At 41.8% G+C, this 25,517-nt stretch overlaps 1 protein-coding gene and 1 long non-coding RNA gene across 12 annotated transcripts in view; one reads left to right on the plus strand and one right to left on the minus strand.

Annotated features, from left to right (window-relative positions):
* Positions 1–25,517, minus strand: part of srfbp1 (serum response factor binding protein 1) — a 233,650-nt gene that overhangs the window by 126,947 nt on the left and 81,186 nt on the right. For 7 of the 11 annotated variants that reach the window (XM_069893689.1, XM_069893681.1, XM_069893700.1 and 4 more), the window contains 2 exons: positions 17,851–17,939; positions 7,136–7,208 (listed from right to left, as the gene is read on the minus strand). In XM_069893689.1, the coding sequence (XP_069749790.1) occupies positions 7,136–7,208; positions 17,851–17,939 (162 nt within the window). Of the gene's footprint in view, positions 1–7,135; positions 7,209–17,846; positions 17,940–18,745; positions 18,765–18,841; positions 18,861–25,517 lie in introns of those variants that run through there. The other 4 variants (XM_069893760.1, XM_069893755.1, XM_069893738.1 and 1 more) reach the window with 3 other exon arrangements.
* LOC138740671 (uncharacterized) lies at positions 9,702–16,837 on the plus strand. The gene is made up of 2 exons (XR_011343106.1): positions 9,702–10,365; positions 15,383–16,837. It is a non-coding gene; the product is annotated as an uncharacterized lncRNA (long non-coding RNA).

The following is a 25,517-nucleotide window of genomic DNA, read 5'->3' on the forward strand; positions in this document are numbered from 1 at the left end:
GAAGTCACGGGTGGATAGGGTTGTAAAGAGAGCTTTTGGCATGTTGGCCTTCATAAATCAAAGTATAGAGAACAGGAGTTGGGATGTTATGTTAAAATTGTACAAGACATTGATGAGGCCTGGTTTGGAGTATTGTGTGCAGTTTTGGTCACCAAACTACAGGAAATATATCAATATGATCAAAAGAATGCAGAGAATTTTGCCCAGACTTCAAGAACTGAGTTAACCAGGTTAGGACTTTATTCCCTGTAGTGTGGAAGAATGAGGGGAGATTTGATAAAGGTATTTAAAATTGAGGGGGTAGACAGAGTAAATTTAGATAGGTTTTTTCCACTGAGGATAGGTGAGAGATAAACCAGAGAACATGGGTTAAGAGTGAAAGGGGAAAAGTTTAAGGAGAACATGTGTGGAACAAGCTGCCAGCTGAAATGGTTGGTGAATTTTAACATTTAAGAAGAATTGGGACAGGTACATGGAATGGAGAGGTATGGAGGGCTATGGACTAGTTGCTCGCCACCTGAGGTGGGCTGGCCTCATTGTCCGTATGGAGGATGGCCGATTGCCCGAAGATGTCCTCTACGGTGGGCTACCAGATGCTCCACGCCCTGTTGGCCTCCCACGTCTTCGCTACAAAGAAATAATCAAGCGCAATCTCCAGTCATTCCATGTCAACCGTACTGACTGGGAAGGCCTCGCAAAAAATGGCATTCCGCAATTCGCAGAGGCACATCACAATGTGCCAACAACTACAAAAAGTTCTGTGAAGGCAGAAGAGCTACAAGGCACCGTGTTCATTTTCACTTGCGAAGGGATGGGCCAAGATGATGGACTATATGCATGTCAGTGGGAATAGGCAAAAAATGGTTTGGCACAGACTAGAAGGGCTAAAGGGACTAAAGAAATAGAACAATAATACTTCTAAACAACAGTCTTTAATTTATAATGCTAATTACAGAATTAATGCTGCTCAACACTTCAGTACAATTGGTTTAAAAGCATTAAAAAGATAAAAGGAGATAACAATGGAAGAGCTTGTAGCATTGGTACAAGGCAGAGTATGAGGTCATCCTATCCACATTTTCCAGATTTGAGGGCAGTTGAAATCTGGTACATTCTGCCTAAGGGGGTTCTGAGGCTTTTACTTACACAATATTTAGATAGGCATTTCAAATGCTATGGCAGAAAACAAATGGGCTGAATGTTTGAGAATAGGAAATGTACAGATAGGTACTCGATAGCCCACATAGATATGGCGGGCCAAAAGATCTGTTTCTCTGCGATATGACTAAACGACTCAAACAGCAAATATATTTTTATCTGCTATTTAGAGTTCAAAAGCAAAGCCTCATAAATGTGCATATTTTGGATTGTTGACATGGAATTTAAATGACCTGTGGCTGTGATATGCACTGTACCAAGTAATGAAAAGAAAAATGGCACAAATACAAGACTGGAATTTTTTACATTCCAGATATATTTGATAGAAGGTGTACTTTCAGTGTAAAAACAGAATAAAGTTGGAGATACAGGTCAAGCAACATGTGTGGAGAGAAAAACAGAGTTAATATTCAAATCATGGCATTACCAAAAAAAAAGAAAAATCAAGATTTTGAAGTTGTGTGTGTGTGTCTGTGTGTGTGTGTGTGTGTGTGTGTGTGTGTGTGTGTGTGTGTGTGTGTGTGTGTGTGTGTGTGTGTGCGTGTCTGTCTGTCTGTCTGTGTGTGTGTGTGTGAGCGTCTGTCTGTGTGCCTGTCTGTCTGTGTGTGTGTGTGTGTGTGTGTGTGTGTGTGTGTGTGTGTGTGTGTGTGTGTGTGTGTGTGTGTGGGGAGGGGTAGTGGAAGAAAGAACAAAGGGAAAGTATGTTTAAGTACAAGCTGGTTAGTTACACGCAGTTTTAAGTGCACTTTTTTTTTAAAAAACCTTTGTATCTGAACAACTTTAACAATTACTTTAAAAACTTTCTTTCACAAGAAATTTATTGAGTATTTGATCAATCATGATTTAAACTGCTGCTGGCTCCCAGGTTAAGGGGAGAGCTCTTTTCAACATATTGGGTGGTGAATCTCAGGAATTCACTCATCTGGAAAGTGGAAGCTTAATCAGTTGATGCACTTAAAATAGATAAATGCCAGGTAAGTCAGGGAATGGGAAACTGGCACAGAAGATGCATGGACACCCGAAATAGGGAAGGTGGGACCTAAACCGTGGAATGGTTGCATCCAAACTGGAGAGGGACTAATATCCTTGGGGGAAGGTTTGCTAGTGCTGCTCTAGGGGTTTACAATGAGATGGGAACTTAGATTTACAGAGGGTTGGGAACCAGAGTGTCAGGGCAAATATTGGAGTGTGGGGTGGAAAAAGATTATGTTGAGACTCCATCCAAAGACAGGAATCAATGGGTTGTGTGTGGTGGGAATAATCCTCTGAGGTATGTCTATTTCAATGCATGGAGTATTGTAGGAAAAGGCAGATGAGCTTAGAGCATAGATTTGCACATGGAATTATGACATTGTGGCTATTAGTTGCAGGAGGGGCAGGAGGTTCCATTGTTTCAGATGCTATAGAGCTGGAGGAATAAGAGGAAGGGGTAGCATTGACAGTCAGGGAAAATGTCACAACAGTACTCAGACAGAACACTCAAGCAATGGTCTTCTGAGGCTACGTGGGTTGAGTTGAAGAACAGGAAAGGAAAGGTATGATCACATTAATGAGCTTGTATTGTATACCGCCCAAAAGCCAGAGAGGATTGGAGGAGTAAATCTGTAGAGATGGCAGACAGCTGCAGGAAACAAAAACAAAATAGTAGGTGATTTTAACTTTCCAGATATTAATGGACTCCCATATAGTAAAAGGGTGAAGTGTATCTATCTTAAAGCAAATCAAGGTGGATAAATCTCCAATAGCAGATAAGGTATTACCTCAGGCTTTGAGGAAGGCGAGTGTAGAAATTGCACAGGCCCTGACAAATATATTTAAAATGTCCTTAACCACAGGTAAGTTGTTGGAGGATTGGAGGGTAGCTCAAGTTGTTCCATTGTTTAAAAATGGCTCTGAAAGTATGGCAATATTAGTAGATATGTTATTGGAAGATGTTCTAAGAGATTAGTTAGCCAAGTACAGTAAAATTCCCATTATCCACAATTGGAATTGGAAACAAAATTGCAGAAAACAAATAAATAGTTTAAAACTAGCCCCCCCCCCACCCCCCCATCAATGGTTAGTTCACCAATACACACAACAAGCAATTTCTAGCAAATGACAAATTCAGTTATACAGCATCTACCAATTTCCATTGACAGGAATAGTCAACATGCCTTTATGTGTAGTAGGTTCTGTTTAACCTCTAATAGAGTTTTTCAAGGGGGTTACCAAGGAAGTTGATGGAAGGAAAGGACATGGATATTGTTTATATTGGCTTTTGTAATGCCTTTGACAAGGTCCCACATAGGAGGTTAGTCAGAATGGTTCCGCCACTCGGTGTTCATAGTGAGGTAGTAAATTGGATTAGATATTGGCTTTACAGGAGAAGTTAGGGAGTGGTGGTGGATGTTTGCCTCTCTGACTGGTCACCTGTGACTCGTGGTGAGCCTCAAGGATCAGTGCTGTTTTTCATCTATATCAATGATCTGGACGATAATATTGTAAATTGGATCAGCAAATTTGCAGAGGCCACTAAGATTGGAGGCATTGTGGATAGGGAAGAAGGTTTTTAAAGCTTGCAGATGGAACTGGACCAGCCAGAAAAAAGAACTGAAAAATGTCAAATGGAAGTTAATGCAGAGAATTCTGAGGTATTGTGCTTTGGTGCCATCTGTGAAGCCGAGATATCCCACCCTGATAGTGCTATAGTTGTAGCTGGCTCCTTCAACCACACAAACCTGATATTTACCCTGTCACTCTGGTTCCCAGCCCTCTGTACATCTAAGTTCCCATTTCATTGTAAATCTGGTTTAAACCCCTGGAGCAGCACTAGCAAACCTTCCCCCAAGTCTTTCCACAGTTTCGTCAGCATGTCATGTTCGCAACCAGAAGAGAGAAAACCCTGGATCAGGTGGGCACCAATGTCCCAGGTGCGTATAAGGCTGCACCCCACCTTGAACACTCAGATCACATGTTTGTCCTGCTAACCTCGGCATGCTGGCAAAATGAACTAAGCCAATTTGCAGGGAGATCAGGATATGACTGTCGGGGGTGGGGTGGGGGGGGGGGGTGGAGAGCACACCAGTGCTACACAAGCACTTTGAGACCAAACTGGAGCTGTTTCAGGGTCATTTACAATGGTCATGTAAACATTGTACATGAGCTCAGTGACTGGCTACATCACCAAAGGCATTGAGGATGTCACCAAGATCAATGCTTCACAACCATGGCTACCCAGAAACCATGGTTGGATGCAGAAGTCCGGGCCCTTCTCAGAGCTTGTGATACTGCCTTCAGGACAGGGTGTAGAGTGGCACTAAGGTCAGCCAGGATTAAACTCTCCCATGCAATCCGGAAGGCAAAGCAAGGATAAGCACACAAGATGCATAGAGAGCTGTGTGAAACCAGTGACATGAGGCACAAAGGATCAAGACAATAACGGATCACAATGCAAATATGCGAGTCAAAGACAAGGATGCTTCCCTTCCAAACAGACTGAACATCTTGCGTGTTTCGATGAGAAGAACAGGCTGATACTAAAGAGAGTTCCGTTCCTCATTCCCCCCCACCAATGACAGCTGTAGAGCTGCAGCCAAGGTAAGAAGAACCTTATCCAAGGTGAAACCACACAAGATGGCGGGGCCAGACAACATTCTTGGTCAGATACTGAAGGAATGTGCATATCAATTCACGTAGGTCCTTACCGACATCTTCAACATGTAATTGCAGCAGTCCATCGTCCCCATGGAGTTTGAGACACCACCCTCACTTCGGCACCAAAGTGGGCATCACCATCAGGCCTCAATGACTAGCACTCCATGGCACTGACCTCCACCATCCTGAAATGCTTTGAGCACCTGGTGATGGAACACATCAAAGTGCATCTCCCAGAGACACTGGACCCATGGCAATTTGTCTATAGACAAACCCGATCCACTGATGCAATAGCTTTGTCCCTCCAATCGATCCTGACCCACCTGGAGAACGACACCTCATTATCCAGGTCGCTGTGCTGTTCATCAACTTCAATTCAGCATTTAATACGACCATTCCCCAGTGGCTGATAGAGAAGCTGCCCTCACTGGGACTCAACACCCCTCTGTGTAACTGGATTCTGGATGTCCTTCAGAAAGACCACAATCTGTCTGGATCGGTAGCAAAACATCAAGCACTGTCACAATGAGCACTGGAGAACCTCAGGACTATGTGCTCAACCCGCTCCTGTTCACTGTACTGACTCATGACTGCAATAACTGACCCAACTCCAGAGTCCTCTAGTTTGGCGGTGACATTGCCTCATCAGCAACAAAGGTAGGTCGTACTTTCAAAAAGAGGTGGAACATCTTATGAAATGCTATGAGAATAACAAACTGAGTCTCAACGTGGACAAGACGAAGGAGATGGTTGTGGACTTCAGGAGGACCAGGAATGACCACCTTCCACTACATATTAATAATTCAGTAATGGAGAGAGTAAAGAGCACCAAGTTCCTCGGAGACTCCTTAAAAAGTGACCTATCCTGGACACACATTTCCTCACTTGTCAGGAAGGCGCAACAGTGACTGCACTTCCTGAGAAGACTGAGGCAGGCAAGGCTACCACCCGCCATCCTATCAACTTTCTACAGGAGCTCTATGGAGAGTGTCCTGGCCGGAATCATTCAGTGTGATAAAGGTTGCTGTAGAGAATTGGATCGGCAGTCAATCCACAGGACCATAACAGAGGCAGAGAGGATCACTGGGATCTCCAACCCCCCCACCCCCCTTACCATCATCGACGTGATTTACCTGGATCGTTGTTTGAAGAGGGTGCTCCAAATCATTGAGGACCCCTAGCACCCCACACACATCATCTTCCAGCTACTCCCGTCGGTAAAGAGATACAGAAGGATCAGAGCCAGAATCACTAAGCTGAGAAACAGCTTCTTCCATGGGTAGCAAAACTGCTGAACAATTGAATTAACTGCTCACCCTAGTCCTCCAAACTCTACTATTTCTTAAACATTATTTATTTATTTATATATAACATGTACTGCATATGTATCATTTGCCTGCACATTTAATATTTGGTCGTGTGTTTGCATGTTTTTGCACTGAGGACTGAGGACTGGAGAATACTATTTCGACAGTTATACAATCGGACGATAATGAACTTGGAAGGACAAACCAAGGTAGGACAGATGCAGTAAATGGTAGGTCACTGAGTGGTGCAGTAGAACAGATGGATCTATGAATACAGATACACAATTCCCTGAAACTGGTGTCACAGATAGATAGGGTTTTAAAGAGAGCTTTTGGAGCATTGGCCTTTGTATATCAAAGTATTGAGTGTAGGACTTAGAATGTTATGATGAAGTTGTGGAAGACACTGCTGAGGCCAAATTTGGAGTATTGGCTACAGTTTTGTCACCTAATTACAGGAAGAATATCACTAAGATAGAAAAAGTGCAGAGGAGATTTACAAGGATGTTGCTGGGACTTAAAGAACTGAATTATAGGAAAAGGTTCAACAGGTTAGGACTTTATTCCCTGGAGCACTAAAGATTGAGAGAAGATTTGACAGAGGTGTAAAAAATTGTGATGGGTAATTGATAGAGTAAACAGTCTTTTTCCACTGAGGTTAGGTGAGATAAACGCTAGAGAACATGGGTTTAGGATGAAAGGGGAAGTTTAAAGGGAAAATTAGGGTGGGGGGGAAATTCTTCACAGAGAATGGTGGGAATGTGGGATGAGCTATCAGCTGAAATGGTGAACGTGGGTTCAATATTGCCATGTAAGAAAAGTTTGGGCAGGATGGGAGGGATATAATCTGGATTCAGGTCAGACAGAATAATAGTTTGGCACATGCTTAAAGGGCCATGGGCCTTTTTATGTGCTGTAGTGTTTTATGGTTCCACAGTTATAACAAATAACCATGAGGATATTGAAAGATAGGGTAGGCTTGAGAGATGATGTGGCCTACTTGTGCTCCTATTTTCTTGTGTCCAATCCAATACCTTCATTGTGTGGATGTCCTCAAGTAATCTTTCCGCACGCCGTAGATTCTTCATGATAGCATCCTGTGATCCTCTGTGGAGACATAAAAGAAATGTACTGGTTCGATGTGTGTTAATAAAGCAAAATTATTCTCTAAATGTTCAGATTCACATTAAAAACAATACTAATAAGAATATTGTCACTGGAAATGGAAATTAATTTCTGCACAGCAAGTCTGCTTTCATTTTTTGAAAATATATTGATTAATTTAATTACAATAGAATCACGTGCCACCCTTCAACTATCATGAACAAATGTTCTGATTAGGGTTTGGAACTTGACCTGCATAAAAAAATAAATGGTGGCCTGATTACACAGTATTTAGTAATTTAATCATGCTATGATATAACAAAACACATTTCTGAAGGTTTAAAGATATCTTATGCAAATTCATGTCTGAACTCTGGATTGAAGATATCCCAATTTAAGGAAAAAGTGCTAAAATTTACAACAGCTCTCAAAATGTAATGTTATTATGGTGTTACTGTGAACAAGCTGCAAAATTACAAGAATATCATTTCAAATTGTGGAATTCCGACTATTTAGAGAACACACTGTAGTTAAATTTGTATAGCAGAACTTTCAACCTAAATTGTCATCTCCATCCTTTACCTGTCTTTTGATCTCCTTCATTCCTTTGAGATGTCCTGGAAAAGGAATCTCTCTCTCTGAAAACCAGCAAGAACCTTCCTGAGTGGTAACCATTTGCCAATGCTAACTTCTATGCACAGTACGAGAATGGCCTGCAACCAGTGAGATTGGACTGTGATCCAAAGAACTTTTCTAATCTTAAATATACATCACACACACCTGCACTTAGTATTACAGGGGGGATTAAGTAGGTTAAGTAATAAGTTAAAGTTTAATTCTGTTTTCTTGTTCAAATATAATTAAAAACTACTTTTGTTGAAGTGACCCTGTGTTGTGGTGCATATCTATTGCTGCTGGTTTCTGGGGTCCTCTGGACTCCGTAAGAGTAGCTATGACTTCCAAATAACATGGCTCTAGGTTTTCATCCAGTCCTCTGCTTCCCTTTAAAATAAAGCTATATTTGAATACCAATCTTTGACATAGACCTGTATTTAATGGTTTGCTAAATTTCAATCTTAAAAATGAGCTGAAATTTTAGATTTGTCAATTGGAATTTCCATGTTAAAGTAAAATCCAAAGCATGGGAATCCTGAGAAAATTGGGGAGCTGACAACATTTACTGTTAGATGTTAAAAGTGGATCAATTTTATTTTATTTTATTATACAATTTCCAAAGAAGAAATTTTTAAAATATTTTGCATTTGATCTGTCCTGCATTTTTTTTAAACAATTCATGGTTTTTTTTTAACACCATGAAAGGTTAATGCACATTCTGCACTTAACTATTTTAAGACCTCCACTAAGATATTAAATAGAGAAGGTTCAAATGTCGACTACCAACCCAAGGCCTATGAACAACTCAAAAGACAATGAAAGATTATTTTTATACAGTATAGCACTTTCCAACATTTCAGGAAGTGCTTTACACTTGACAACAAATTTTTTAAAATGTATTCACCACTATAAAGTAAATAAAATTGCAAATTCGTTGAAAGATCCCACAAACAAATGTAGGAACAATCAAAGATCTTGTTGCTGCTCTTTCTTGCAAAGGAGCTTTGGGTCTTTGACCTCCAAAGTTGGTGTGCATTGTACTGAAATGCCACCAATATTTAATGTGTAAGTTCTTGATTGGGGCCAGGTGTTGGGTGAGAGTGCTACCGTCGCTCACAGCTGAGGAAGAACTGAAGCAGACACAATTACAAAAAATATTTCTAGAAATTGTGCAAGTTGTCAGCAAACATTTAACATAGGTAGCTGAGTTTCACTGCAGTAATTTAGTCCTGAAGGTTGTTAAACCCTAGCTCTGACAAATATTAACTTAATCATACTTAATTAAAAAAGTTATTCAACATTTGAAAAGTTTGAAAGTGAATATACAAATGCAAGCAAACTCTCCAAGTTAAATTCAATTTAATTTCTAGTTTAAAAAAGAGAATGACAAAACTCTGTGGAAACATTCTAAATAATCATTAAAAACTGTCATGACAAAAAGTAAATTTAAACCTCAATATTCAAGTCAAATACAGAACATTCCCAATTATCCAAAAGCCACTTTACCAAAATTGTCAGTTATCCGCGAAAAATTTCGGCAGTGACATGACATCGCAAGTTGAAAAAAAAGTATAATTTTTTAACCTGCCATGCTCAAGTGGGATTCTAATGCGCTGTTAGCACCATTTTGAATCCAACAGAGCTCTCATGTACTCAAGAATTAAACTTTATTTTATGCTTGAAAAACCTTTCCTTGTTCTTTGTTCTGGTTTTATGCTTATGCTACTGGGCTGTGATCGGAGCAGGGACCTCAGGCTCCCTGGCAAGTTCAGTGATGGTGGGGAGGTTTCGGGGATCTGAGCGGGGATCTCAGGCTCCCAGGCAGGTCCAGCGACAGCGGTGAGGAGGTGTCTGGGATAGGAGCAGGGACCTCAGGTGTTAGAGATAGAGAATTTAGGTTAAAATGGCTTAAGTTAAAATGTGATGATTAATCATAAAAAGGGAAGCCAGAACGGACAGGGAGCTTACTAGCAGCCAAGGACAAAAAGTTCAGCTGGATATGTTTTTTTTAAACATATCTTTTCATGGTCATAGTGAGAGACATGCAGGAGACAAAAGATTGATAAGAAGGGTGAGAAACAGAATTTAGTGTATGTAGAGTTCGCAGCGTACGTAACGAACGTGATAATTAAAAATGCAGTTGTACTTAGAATGCTTTTGCAATACTAACCAATTAAAACAGTATTAATAAGAAGGGGAAGGGCAAACAACAAGGATATAAAAATCAATGCACTGTATGTATCGGGGCTTAACTGGTGAGAAGCCAGTTGAGTCCAACTCTGCAGACTTGTCGTGTCATCAGTTTTAAAGAGACTCATGTGTGAGAAGTTTTATTTCTGACAAATGGGGACTCGTCCGGAATCTACACTCCAGCCGTGAGGGGAGGCGAGAAGAGGGACATCGGAGGCGGTGCACCCCGCTGAGTTCAGCGGCTCCTAGTCCCTTGCTCGTCGCTTCGGGCGGCTTGAGCGAGTGGTATCCGGACAAGGTGACACGACAAGACGGAGAGGAGAAGGGTGATGGTTCAATCCCCGGGAAGACACCGGTAAGTGACGACTTACGATTGTGGTGTGGGGATTGGGTAACAGGTGTAACGGGATACACCTGTTTGGATAAAAAACCTAACGTAATAGATCAGGTATAGAGCTTTTGTCGTGGCGTGAGGACCCTGTCGTGGGACTCTAGGATAGACCCCAGGGAAACCTCGGCGGTAACCGAAGGAGGGACAGCACCTCCGACGAAGTGCCGAGAAGAGAGGGGTCAACCCCAGGGAAACCTCAGCGGTAACCGAAGGAGGGACAGTACCTCCGACGAGGCGTCTGAGAAGAAGGCAGTAGGGTCCAGAACGAGAGGGTCCTCAGCAACGATAAACAGATCTAAGTGGGAAAATGGGAGGATCAAAATCTAAGGGCTCATCTGAAAATTCAGGACAATTCCTGGGAGTTCCCCTTGACAGCCCTTTGGGGAGAATGTTTGAAAATTGGGATAGTAAAAGATATCGAGTCAAAAACAAGAAAAAGATGGTTCAATATTGTCTCCTTTGGTCGAAACAACCTATTAAAGGTTCCTCGGTCTGGTGGCCGAAATTTGGATCTGATGAGGATTGGGTTAGACAAGCATTAAACATATATGTAAATTCGAGACCAAAGGTGAATCAAGAAGAGTCAGCATATGCATTTTGTTGGGTTCCCTGGCCAGGATCCTTAACAGAATGTTTTAAATTGAGGGTAGCGGGAGAAAAGAAGTGGGAACCTCTGGACAACCTTCCCCCTCCTTATATTCCCCCGGTGCCTACTGCACCCGAGGAAAGCTCATTACCGGAGGGGAAAGGTGATGAATCTGATTGCCCCGAAAGGGGCCGGGAAAAAAAGAATGAATTAAGGGAGTCGGACCCTAAACTTCCACCGGTAAACCGACCCTGGACAAGATCCCACACTGGTCCAGGACCATCAAAGTTTTCAGTAAGCCTAAATCCCCTGAGGGAAGTTCCTATGGGAGGACCGGGAGGGGGAACGGGATATGTGAATGTTCCCCTAACTAGTACAGAGGTGCGGGGATTTAAGAAAGAAATGAAAAAGTTATTGGAAGATCCTATAGGACTGGCCGAACAGCTCGACCAATTCCTGGGACCAAACACATACGTGGGAAGAGATGCAGGCAATAATGGGAACATTATTCTCACCCCAGGAGAGGCAGATGATTCGACGGGCTGCCCTCCTCATGTGGGAATATGAACAACCTGGGGACCCCAGACCCCATGAACAAAAATATCCCTTAAATGAACCCAGGTGGGACAAACGAACACCCGAGGGATTGGCAAGTATGAGACAATATAGAGAGTGGACAATTAAAGGGACACGGGAGGCTGTGCCAAAGGGTCACAATTTCACCAAGGCATTTGGGAACCACCAGGGGAAAGACGAGTCCCTTACTGATTTCTTGGAGAGGGTGAAAAAGAATGTCCAACAGTATGCGGGCGTGGACCCTAGTACATCAATGGGTGAACAGCTTATTCGAATTGAATTTGTTTCCAAATCATGGCAGGACATTAGAAAGAAACTAGAAAAGGAGGAGGACTGGAGCGAAAAACCCCTAAGTGACCTGTTAAAAAAGGCGCAAAAAGTATATGTGCAGAGAGAAGAAGAAGATCAAAAGAGGGCAACAAAGGTTATGGTACAGACTATCCGACAGATGAATGCCGAATCCAGAGGGGAAAGAAAACAAAACCTTCCTCTAAACAATCCAAGATATCCAAGAGAGGGAAGACCCCGGAGGTTCGTTAAGTGCTATTACTGCAATGAGAAAGGACACTTTAAGAGGGAATGCCCCCGATACAAGAGGGAATTGCGTGCCCTCGAACTTATGGAAGAAGATTAGGGGGGTCAGGGGTTCCAAATGTTGGGGACCAAGTATAAGAGGGAACCCCTGGTAAAACTAAAAATTGGTCCCAAGGGAGAAGAGGTGGTGTTTATGGTGGACACAGGAGCGGAACGAAGTAGTGTAATAACTGTGCCAATCGGGACTGAACCTGTAAAAAGTAATTTAAAAATTTCTGGGATAGAAGGGGCTCCCAGAATGGTATCAATAATTCCCCAAGTAACAGTGAAACTGGAAGAAAGAGAAGGGGTACAAGACCTCTTGTTGTTACCGTCGGCTGGATTTAACCTCCTAGGAAGGGACTTACAGGCTCTCCTAGGTTTGGGTGCTCTCCCTGTGGACGGAGAAGTGCGAGTCCACCTCTGTGCTCTAAAGGAAGAGGATAAACGGCAGATTGACGAGAGAGTCTGGTATAAGGAGGGAAATCGAGGAGGTCTGGACATCCCACCTTTACATGTCACATTAATACCAGGTCATCAGCCGGTAAGGAAACGTCAGTATCCTATTTCTTTGGAAGGGAGAAAAGGGCTACAGCTGGTAATTGAGACTCTAATATGAGACGGACTATTAGAAGAATGCATGTCACCTTATAACACCCCTATACTCCCAGTGAAAAAGTCAGATGGATCCTATCGCCTAGTTCAGGATCTAAGAAGTTTGAATGCTATTGTTCAGACCCGCCACCCAGTGGTGCCTAATCCCTATACTATTATGAGTCGGATTCCCCCAGACCATGAGTGGTTTAGTGTTATCGACTTGAAGGATGCCTTCTGGACGTGTCCATTAGAAGAGGAAAGTAGAGATATGTTTGCGTTTGAATGGGAAAATCCATGGACAGGTAGACGGAGACAGCTTCGGTGGACTGTATTGCCCCAAGGGTTCACTGAATCTCTGAACCTGTTTGGACAAATGCTAGAACAAATCCTGGTGGACTATCCACAATCTGATGATTCCCAACTAATGCAGTATGTGGACGATTTACTATTATCAGGACAATTAGACTCTTGAATTATCTGGGGAAAAAGGGTCTACGGGTGTCCAGGAACAAGTTACAGTTCGTTGAGAGAACTGTGGTATATCTGGGACACCAGATAAGTAAAGGACAGAAACGGATTACCCCTGAACGGATTGCGGGAATCACTAGAATGCCGTTACCCCGTAATAAGAAGGAAATAAGACAATTCCTGGGACCCTTAGATTACTGTAGGTTATGGATAGAGGACTACTCAGCATTGGTGAAGTTTATGTATGAAAAACTGACAAATGAAAATGAATATCCATTGAAATGGACCCAGGAGGAGGAGGGATGGTTTGAGGACTTGAAGCATCGCCTGACACGAGCCCCGGTACTCACTCTGCCCTCTTTAAAACAGCCCTTCCAGCTATTTGTCACTCATAACCAAGGAACAGCTGTGGGAGTTTTAACACAGGAAAAAGGCAGTCAGCGACACCCAGTGGCTTTCCTTTCCAAAATGATGGACCCAGTGTCTCGCGGATGGCCGACATGTATCCAGGGAGTAGCGGCTGCTGCTCTGTTGGTAGAGGAAGCACGTAAACTTACTTTTGGAGGAAAGATGACTGTGTACACCTCCCATTCTGTGAGTGTTTTATTAACACAAACTGCCCATCGATGGCTGACTGATTCTCGCATATTAAAGTATGAAACCATTTTAATGGTCGGAGAAGATCTACAGTTTGCAAAGATTAATAGCTGCAACCCAGCTCAGTTTTTATACGGCAGTGAAACAGAGAGAGAGGTGGAGCACGACTGTGTCGAGTTGACGGATCTTCAGACCAAGACCCGAGAAGATCTTTGCGATACTCCTCTGGGAGAAGGATATGAATTCTACATTGACGGCTCCGCCAGATGTGTTGACGGAATGAGAAGAAGTGGGTATGCTATAATAGAAGGAAATACTTGGAAAGTAGTAGAATCCACGAGACTACCCGGAAGCTGGTCAGCACAGTCCTGTGAACTATATGCCTTGCAGAGAGCCCTCAGAATACTGGCAGAGAAAACTGGAACGATTTACACTGATTCCAAATACGCATACGGGGTAGTGCATACCTTTGGTAAGATCTGGAAGGAGCGTGGTCTAATTACATCAAGAGGAAAGGAATTGGCACACGAACAGATGATTACTCTGACTTTAGAAGCCTTGACATTACCCCAGGAAATAGCAGTGGTCTACATACCAGGTCATCAGAGGGGAGATACCCCGACAGCAATTCGAAACAGACTGGCTGATGAAGAAGCCAAAAGGGCAGCCATGCAACGAGAAGTCCGTTTGCTGACCTTAATCCCAATAAGGCAAGGCATAAAGAAGGCTCCCATTTTCACTGCTAAGGAAGAAAAGGACATGGCTTAGCTGGGCGCAAGCCAGCTGCCTGATGGAACATGGAAGACACCAGATGGAAGAATGGTTCTAAATATCGCAATATTTTAAAACACCTGCATCATCAGAGCCACTGGGGCACCCAAGCCTTATGTGACACAGTGCTTCGAGAATATGTGTGTAAGGGAATCTACACCTTGGCCCAACAGGAGGTGCAGAACTGTCACCTATGCACAAAAATTAATAAGAAGATAATAAGGACAGGGACCATGGGAGGTCAACCATTAGCCATACGCCCTTTTCAAAGTATCCAGATCGACTTCACAGAGTTACCTCAGGTCCAAAGATGGAAGTATCTGTTGGTGGTAATAGATCACTTTACCCGATGGGTGGAAGCCTTCCCAACAGTAAATGCTACAGCCTCTACAGTAGCTCGCCTCCTCCTAGAGCAGATAATCCCCAGATATGGTATAATGGATTCTATAGACTCAGACAGGGGTCCACATTTTTGTTCAAAAATCCAGCAATTGATTTGTAATGCATTACAGGTCTCTTGGAAATTGCATACCCCTTGGCATCCACAAAGCTCAGGGAGGGTTGAACGTATGAATGGAACCCTAAAAATGCAATTGACAAAATTAATGGTGGAAACTAAAATGCCTTGGATAAAGTGTCTGCCCCTGGCTTTATTGAGAATTCGTACTGCCCCACGAAAAGATGTAGGGTTGTCCCCTTATGAAATGATGTTTGGACTTCCCTTCTGGAGTACAGTTGAGGGGTGTCCCACCTTGGGGGAAGGGGATATATTTGTTAGGAACTATTTACAGGCACTGTCACGCTCTCTTACAGATTTACGAAAGAGAGGACTATTGGTACAAACACCGCCTCTAGACTTTTCTTTACACAAAGTGGAACCAGGAGACTGGATTCTCATCAAGACCTGGAAAACTGAAAAACTCCAGCCCCAGTGGGAAGGTCCATACCAAGTTCTCTTAACTACAGAGGCTGCAGCACGAACAAGAGAGAAGGGGTGGACACACGCATCCAGATTTAAGGGACCTGTAGAGGCGCCTCAGGACCCTGATACGAACTCAGATTGGACTTGTGTTCCTGGAGAAAAACCTCTTACCTTGCGATTTCGCAGAAAGACTTGATTCACAATGTTATTGTTATGTTCTTTGATTTTTCTTAGTTTGCCTATGTCTTTATCAGGTGTGAAATGTAAGAAATGCAGAGACACAGTGGTCCTGTTTCAGAACCGCATTTGGGGAAGAAAGGAGGGTAATTTTATTTCCCATACCTCAGTTCCTGAGAAATGCTGGGCAGAAAATACCACCCAACATCTATATACCCCTTGTGTGGAAAAAGAAGGAAATAATATGGGTCATTATATACAGATTCCTAATACCACTCCTTTCCCTCTTAACGGTTGGAAGGGTGACTCAGGCCCACCATGCCCTGATGGACTCTGGTTTTGCATACACCAGCGTACTGTTCCAATAAGAAATTCCACTCCACAGTCAAAAGTGCCTGCCCCTTTAAGACAGCTGGACTTAGTTCGAGTCCATCCAAATAACCATGAAAGTTTCGGTAATGCAGTTGGGGGAGATAACCTTTTTGTAGATCTTGCAACTAAAATTGCAGGAACTTTTAATGTAACCAATTGTTGGGTCTGCGGGGGAACGGGGATATGGAGTATCCCCAAATGGATTATTCTGGGTATGTGGTAATACTTGTTTTGCCCTGTATTATTCCCTGTCTACGCAGCCTGGTGATTTATTTATATATATATATATATATATATATATATATATATATATAATACACACATTTTAAAGAGAGAAAGGGGTGGATTGTTAGAGATAGAGAATTTAGGTTAAAATGGCTTAAGTTAAAATGTGATGATTAATCATAAAAAGGGAAGCCAGAACGGACAGGGAGCTTACTAGCAGCCAAGGACAAAAAGTTCAGCTGGATATGTTTTTTTTAAACATATCTTTTCATGGTCATAGTGAGAGACATGCAGGAGACAAAAGATTGATAAGAAGGGTGAGAAACAGAATTTAGTGTATGTAGAGTTCGCAGCGTACGTAACGAACGTGATAATTAAAAATGCAGTTGTACTTAGAATGCTTTTGCAATACTAACCAATTAAAACAGTATTAATAAGAAGGGGAAGGGCAAACAACAAGGATATAAAAATCAATGCACTGTATGTATCGGGGCTTAACTGGTGAGAAGCCAGTTGAGTCCAACTCTGCAGACTTGTAAATAAAGCTTGTCGTGTCATCAGTTTTAAAGAGACTCATGTGTGAGAAGTTTTATTTCTGACATCAGGCACCTGGGCAGGTTCTGCAACAGCGGTGAGAAGGTGTTGGGGATCTGAGCAGGGATCTCGGGTGGTAGGGAGGTGTTGGGATCAGCAACAGCTGATCCAAGTATTCTGCTTCTTAAACTAGGCTGCTTAAAGGCATTCCTCAGATATCCGGAAAATGCAGTTAACCGATACACGTCCGGTCCTGAGCATTTCAGTTAATCGGAAACGTAATATATACAGAAATATTTTTAATGCATAATAAGGAGAGAGAAAAGGAAAAAATGTAATATTAATAGTAACCTCCTCCTTCCAGCCCTCTCCACCCTCCCTCCCTTCAAAAACAGGCAAGAATAGGTATTTAAAAGCAGGAATGCAATATAAAATTGACTTTTTTTTTATAAGGCAGAAGGAAGCACCCAAACAATGAAATCATATTAACATATTTAAATTAAACTCCCAAAGTATCTTTAGAAGCCTAAAAGTTTATTTGACATTGGGGAGAAAAAAAATTGAGATAAATACAACAGCACCCAAAAAGCTTCATTTTCAGAACCCCTCACTGCAAAAAGCAGGAACACTTCTGTGTTATTTCTCAAGAACTGTTTGGCTTCTATCGACCTTTCCCAGCTGCTCCCCTTTATCCTTGGCAGATAACCCACTCATGCCAATTTGCAGCTCATCTTAATATGAAATTATTATCCAATCCCCGTTGTCCACATTTATAATCCACTCCCAATTCCCATGAGCCATCAATGTTCTGCTCCAGGTTTTCCTGGGGGTACAGCTGGCATACCCATCATCTTGGCCACTGCCCTGCAGAACATGGAGAAAAAGTGTGATACTGTTTTCCATTAAATTTGACGTAGCTTACACTTTTTTGACCTTGCTCACAAGCCCTGTTACCACTGCACTTTGTGCATCCTCCCTGTCACCCCCACACATATCAACAACATGAAGTTTGAAGTAGTTTTTTTTTAAAAAGGACTCTTCAGTTACCAACTTTTTCTTTTTCAGCTGGGCGATGTTTCTCAATAATTTTCGGATGATTAAAACTCTTGCTTTCTTTACATCTTTTCTCAATTTAACAATCTGGAAATGAAAGATGAGCTGATTAATATCTGCATTAATGGAGAAGTTTGAAGAATTTAAATGTCTACATTTTTTTCTGTCTGAACATTCACTATAGCTATTAAATATAACAACTTGTGTTTCAGTATCAAGAACATTAACAGGCCAAATTCCAAGAACCTTTCTCATGGCTAAAAAGAAACAGGCTTTGTAAGCATAAGCCTGCCTTTCCAGTTATGTATTATTGTCATTCTTGGAGCTTATACTTCAGAATAGTGAGCATGTCAAAAAGAATTAATAAAGCTACATTGTAAATATAAATTCATTAAAATTACAATACAAGTTAGAAATTTCAATTATGCTCTAAAGTTTCCAAATCAAATGTGTGTCTCTGATCAAACATATATTAAACAAAGATACCACTTGTCAAAAAATCTTCCAAAGCCATGTATTAGTTGAGCCTTTTAACAAAAACATTGCAATGAAAAGACAGTGAAACGGTAGTGGCCTTGAGCTATAACACAATGGACTTTTTGAGATGTAAAATAACTCTTCCTCCATGTTTTGGATTTATTAAAACTACTAAAGTGTAAGTCACCTCACTGAGGTGCATGCAGGAGAAATACTCCTAAAGATCTTTGGTGAACAGGGCCTCTTGATGAGGGCTGTTTTTGTACCCTCTCCTTTCATTTTACAGCACATTGTTGAATTTTGGATGTCAGAGATGCTCTAAAATCTAGGAGAGCAGAATTCAATTCATTGTCCTTTGGCAAAAAGCAGGAGACAATCTGTGTTTTTGCCCATGCCCTCATTTCATTGTTCTTCACCTCATGGAGTTGCAAGGGTTATGGAATTTCTAATAGCAGCCATGATAATCGAAGGAGCAAAAGGATTTTCATGAAGCTTTGCAGAGAAGACTTTACCTTGGAAACAAAATTCTAGTTTCTTCAACCTGATGCTAATTGTTTCATTAATTTTGTATCTAAGCATCATTGTATAAGGTATGACATCACAATCTATGCACTTTCCATATTTCTGTTAGTTGATAGTATCTTACATTCAAACGCCTTTACTAACAAATGGAATACCTAGATGTGTCCCATCCATTTGGGTCTATGTTGATACTAATTTGGTTCAAGTAGGACTCAGCAAATGTTTGGTACAAAGATGATTTTTTTCAGCTTCTCCTTTCTCCATTCCATGCCCCTCACTTTGCAATCAGTATCAACAATGTTTTTATTTAGAAAATGGCAGTCCTGTATTACCTTTGAGTTCCCTTTTCAGAAAAAAGCAACAACTTCCACATATCAAAATTTTTCTTCACCCATAACAAATGTCTATTTAGAGAAATTAGCATTGTGAGGATCAGTCATTGGTATACAACTTCTCCCCTACTTACGACCTATATGGTTTATGACCATCCATACGACCGAAAAAACAAAGCAAAAATATGTAAATATAAAAATTACACTTGGTCATACATCCACCAGTGCTAACAGCTGCATGATAATGACTGTCAGACGATATCCCGGCATTGTGTACATTCTCAGGATAAAAGAATGCTGCACGGGTACAGCAGGCTGTCAGGGCAGTGGGGGACTGGAAGCGTTAGGCCTACATGCCATGCTAACATATCCATTTCAAGATCTGACCAGTTGGTCAGAACTGAACTCGGACTATGTCGAGAATGGCTGTATTTGGGCCAAATAAAGTACGGCTCCATCAATGCAATAGAATATTACATTTTGAATTCTTTTGCTTTTACAATTTTTTTTCTAATTTCACAAGAACAAAACACTATTTATTATGGATCAATGTTCTTCCAAAAACTTTGTCAAAGTCTTCAGATGTGAAATTGACTATACATAAAAATAAAACTGAATCATCATCAAATCACAGGCATCAATAACTTTCATGACTCAAAGTCATCTTTAAACCACAAAGAATAAAACTGTGGAGGAAAACTCAGGTAATCCATCAGATGTTTCAGAAATTTTAATGGTTCAGTAGCTGGTTTGCTTTAAATTTACTGGGGTCTCATTTTTATACTTCCTGGGTCTGACTTTCAGAACTTGTGTACTCAGTAGAGCATTATTCTCACTCTCCTTTTTAACTCACTGGAATCCTCGCTCCTACTCTCTTTAAATTTGCACGGGTCCTATTCTCATGCATCCTATAAACTCACCAACAATCCTTAGTCCCATCTAATAGCACTGTACAGCTTTAAAATGCATATGGAAAGAGGCAGGTGAGTTGGGCAGCCAAGAGGGTGGCACGAATGTCCAAAAGCCCAGACTCAAGGGTTGTGGGGTCCAGGGAAGCAGCAGACTGGCATGGAGCACCAGTGCTGGAAAACACCCTCTGCCAACCAGAAGAAGCCTGTTAAAGGACCCTACAACTGAGGAAAGCACAGCAGCAGAGGAGTGTGAGGCTCATACCAGGGTGCAGGGGGCTGGGATTTTGGGTCTGGGATTTGTGAGGGTGTTCATTGTGAGCAGGACTTCTGAATTGCCTTGTGATTTTCAAACCAGGGGCCAAAAGGCCTTGTTCTCAAATTCCCCACTGGAATGAAAAGGAGGCTTTGAGGTTACAGGACGCAGTGGAATCCATGCATATCTCCAAAGGGTCTCTCTTTTGCTTGTCTTTCCTGTCCTGATAGGGATTTTGACAAGTAGTACCAGTCTGTGTGCCTTTACAGGCAAACAAAAGGAAGAAAATTCTTGACAATAAATGGAACATTGCATCTTGAATCTAGTTCTTCTGCAATTTAATTGATTTTGTTTCCTTGCTATAACTAAACTCAACTGATTCACTGACAATGACACCAACGCAATATCAAGAATGTAAATTAAAAGTGAATTACAGTGTTAGAGATACATCCAATAGTCTGGAAAATCTGTGAGGCAGCCACCAAGTTCTGAAGGTGCCAAATTATCAGTTTGCTGCAATTGCCCACTGAGATATTTCATTTAGGTTTTTTGAGTATTTTTAAAGATATTCTGCAAAATCATGTCTATCCTTCGAGTTTACATCTGGATTTAAAGTTGGGGAACATTGTGCACTACTGAAAAATTCAACAATTTCATCCAATGAAGCTATAGTAATTCTTTCTATCTGACCAACTGAATGTAGAAACAAAGCTCAGGACGTGAAGGGGAGCCTTTCTCCCAAATGCATGTGAAATTCTAGATTTTTAATGTTCCCAATTCAACAACGACGTTACATATCAGATGTTTTTTTTTACCACTCAATGGAGCAACTTATTCCAAAATGGCATAATTTGACACTCCCAACAGAGGAAGCAGCCAAGAAGCAGTCAACAAGACAGGTCTGTCAAATATGATCACTATTCTCTCAGTATGGTGAGAGCTACCAGAAGGCAACAGATTGCAGAGAGCAGAGCTGTTTGCCAAAAAATATTTACTGCCAAGAGACCTCTGATGGCAGACTGTTCCTTTGATTTTGGATTCCTAATAATTAAACAAAAGTTCAAATCCAAGCTCCCTGGTGGGAGAGGGAAAAGAGGGAGACCGGGGAGAGGGAAAGAGCGACAGGGAGTCCAAGGGGGAACAGAAGGTGACTGAGTGGGTGGGTGGGGGGAGGGGGGGAAAGAGAGGAAGACTAGGATGTTTGGGGGGGGGGGGGGAAGAGAGAGGGAGACCAAGGGGGTAAACCAGATGTGCAATAGATGTGCTTTGCCACACTTAATCTGTTACTCTGTTACCCTTTTCTTTGTTGTTTCTTGGAATGTGACATGAAAACCCCTGCAAGATCACAGAACATTACTGTTCAGTGCAGGAACTTCAGCCTATGAAATTCCGCTGGCCTTTCTACACCTTCTCCACAACAATTTAATCTTTCCCTCCCTCACACCCACAGCCCTCTATTTTCCTTGCTTTCATCCATTTGCCCATCTGATTTTTTTTTAAATTCCTCTAGAGTACTCACCTTCACCACCACCCTCAGCATTGCATTCCAGGCATCCACCACTCTCTGCATAGAAAAAGGTATCTCTGACATCCCCCTAAATTTTCATTCACTCACCTTAAACAGATTGCCTTTCCTATTGGCCATTGCCACCCTGGGAAAAAAGTGCTGGTTATCCACTCAATACATGCCGCTCATTATCTTATATACTTCTATTAAGTCACCCCCTCATCCTTTGTCACTGTTAACCTTACTCCAATCCAGGCAACATCCTGGTAAATCTTCCTCTGCCCGCAATCTGAAGCTTCTGCATCCTTCCTGTAATCAGGCAACCAAAACAAACAAAATACTCCAAGTTTGCTCCAACTTTAGTTTTATAAGAAATGCAAAATTATGTCATGGTTCTTATCTTAATCCCTCGACTAACGAAGGACTGCACACCATATGCCTTAACCATCCCGTCAATTTGTGTGGCAAACTTGAGATCCAAGATCCCTCAGTTCCTCCACACCGTTGAATCCTCCCATTAACCACATCCCTGCCTTCAAGTTCAACCATCCAAAGTGAATGGGTTCACATGTATCTCGACTGAACTCCATCTGCCACTTCACCCAACTCAGCATCCTGACTATACCCCATTATCACTTGCAACAACCTTTTGCTCTATTCACACCTCCTACCTTCGTGTTATTTCTAAACTTGCTTACTTCCCCTTTCCAAGTCATTTATAAAAATTTCAAAGAGCAGAGGTCCCAGAACAAATTTACTTTGTGTTCTTGTTTAAATGTTCAAATTGATTGATGTGCCAGAAAGACTGATTACTACAAAAATTATGAATTTGGATACAAATGTAAAAACACAATATCACAATTCTTTATCTTTTTTCTTTTCTTACATTTCAGTCTTCCACCCTATCAATTGCCTTTACCCTGGTCCCTGTCCCTCCTCGGGAAAACTTTGTTGTTATTTTGGAGGGTTGTAAATATAAAGAAGATATACGGTTCTCTGTTAAATATGGTTTCAAATCTTAGCAAATCAACTACAGAAACTATTGTGTTTTATAATATATACTTTCTCTGTATTTCTGAGATGTAGTGCCAGACTTCCTTCCATTTTCTTAGAGCTGACAATAAATGTTTTGTTTAACTCCACAATCTGTGTATAGGCCTTTTCATATGGGCAACCTGCTAAATTGGCATGTGAATGACCCATTTTGAAATACCAGTAGGGCTGTCACAATGGACCAAGAAAAATCAGTTCTTTCACATTACCAACAGGTATTGCAGAGCTAAGGGAAGCCCAACCTCTAAGGGTAATGTCTTGAGTGACGTATTACATAATCGCAGGCAGTGAATGCTTTGTTCTATAAGGAGATTACCCACATCTTACTCCAGCCCTGAACTCTCCTGATGGTGGGGGTGTTGGGTGTTATTTGATGGGTCTCAATAGCAAGGCTTTGAATGCAGTTTTGCAGTAAATAATTTTATTATTTGAGAAAATGGTAAGGGGGATAATACACACACACGTTCACAATTTATAGAGAGTGTGGGAAAGCGGTAACAGGAATAAAACATACGCACGTGGGAAAGTCACACTGACAATGAAGCACGCACAATTTATAATAAGCATGGGAAAATCACACCAGCATGAAACACGTGTAAAAATGGTTTTGTGCCATCAACCATCAGAACTGCTAGAAGTAATTGAGGTTTTTTTACTGCATACCACAAATGTTCAATTTGATGAACAGCATGTGGACTGCTTGTAGTCATTCCGACACGTTCCTGTTCTTCTCATTCTACACTCTTTCCATATGCTAGTTAACAGCGTTCTCTGCTGCAATCTCACCTTTTTGCTCTTTCCATTCCCTGCCTCTTTCAGGACCTCCCACGCATGCCAGAATGTAATCAGCATGTCACTAATGGGACCCACCATACCGGGTCACCAATTCACATTGGAGCCCATTCAAAATGGATGGGCAGCGATACTACCTCCTGAGGCAGTTCATTCCCAGATTGATTTGGACCCCCCATATCGGGTTGGGAGTGTTCATGCCGGCAGATGACCTAGTAAATTACTGGTTAATTCCCACTTTCAGGTGCCAGTGTGAAATATAACCACACTGGAGAGGGAGGAAATAAGACATGCAAAACAAGAAGCAAATAAGTGCAGATGTTGGGAATGTTTAACAAAAACAAAAAAGAAAATATAAAAAAAATTAGAGACTTGCTATGTATTTCCAGCACTTTCACTTTTTATACCTTTCATCTGGGAAACACTGTTAGCGTAGCAGTTGGCACAACGTTATTACAGCACCAGCGACCCCGTTTGAATCCAACGCTGCCCATAAAGCATAGGTACGTTCTCCCCAAGTCGGCGTGGGTTTCCTCAGGGTGCTCCAGTTTCCTCCCACCCTCAAAAAAGTATAGATTGTAGGTTAATTGGTGTATTTGGGGTCACGGGCCTCCATGTCTAAAATTTAAATTTAATCTGATATGAATGCCAGAATAGGCCTTGCTATGAAGGCTAACAATGGACACGCAATGTTAATGAGGCCCAAGTTTCTCATAAAAATCCAGAAGTATTTGAGTAGGAATTACTTTTTCTCTTGTGATTGCGATGCACATATCAAGTCAAATTTTAGCAGATACTTGTGAAAGCTGGAAATTGCTTTATTGCATATTACTACAGAAAATAATAAACATTCAGGAAAAAAAAAGCAGTCTTAAGCACTTCAATTTCTAGACAAACCATGGGGAAGTGGGAAGGACCTGGACCCACTTCAATTCACCCATCATCCCAACAGCTCATGGCACATGCCATCTTTCTGGCCCTCCACTCTTTAGATCACTGTTCTAAACCACAGAATCACCTATGTCAGACAATTGCTCATTGACACTATCAGAGCTCAACACTATCATGCCAGCAAAACATGACCAAGGTCTTGGGGATTCTGTTCATCCCTTTGCAATAGGATCCTTGACCTCCATTTGGCAGAGCCAAATTAGTGTGAACTGCCAACATAATCTCCCTCACACTAACCATCACAAGGGCACGTACCTAGTGCCCTGCTCTATTTGTTGGCTGAATAACTGGAAACTATGAACCAGAATACAGGATGGAAAATCTGGTTGGATAGTGCCAGAACAACAATCTCACTCTCAATAAGCACCAAGAAGCATCTTGTTGATGTTAGTACCTTCAAGTTCCTGGGAACTCATATTTCAGATGACTTTTACTGGAGCTAGCACATCGAGGCAACCATGAAGAAGGCACAATGCCTCTATTGACAAAGGAAACAGGGGATTTGGCATGTTGTCAAAGACTAACCTACAGGTGCACTGTGGAGAGCATACTAACTGATTGCATTATGGTTTGGTATGATAAATTCAAGTCTTGTGGCACCTATACCTCTTTCCTGATGACAGATGTGAGAACAGAGCATGTGCTTTTGGTGTGGGTCTTTGATGACTGCTGCTGGTCTCCGCTCCCAGTAGGTGTACTCAATAGTGGGGAGGGTTGCCTGTGCTGTCCTGGGCTGTGCCCACTACCTTTTGGGGGGCTTTATGCTCAGGGGTATTGGTGTCCCCATACCAGACTGTGTTGCAGCCAGTCAACACACACCTCTGTAGAAATTTGCCAGGGTTTCATTCCAAACCTCCCCAAACTCTT

The sequence above is a fragment of the Narcine bancroftii genome, chromosome 1, assembly GCF_036971445.1.
Source record: "Narcine bancroftii isolate sNarBan1 chromosome 1, sNarBan1.hap1, whole genome shotgun sequence".
Classification (NCBI taxonomy): domain Eukaryota; kingdom Metazoa; phylum Chordata; class Chondrichthyes; order Torpediniformes; family Narcinidae; genus Narcine; species Narcine bancroftii.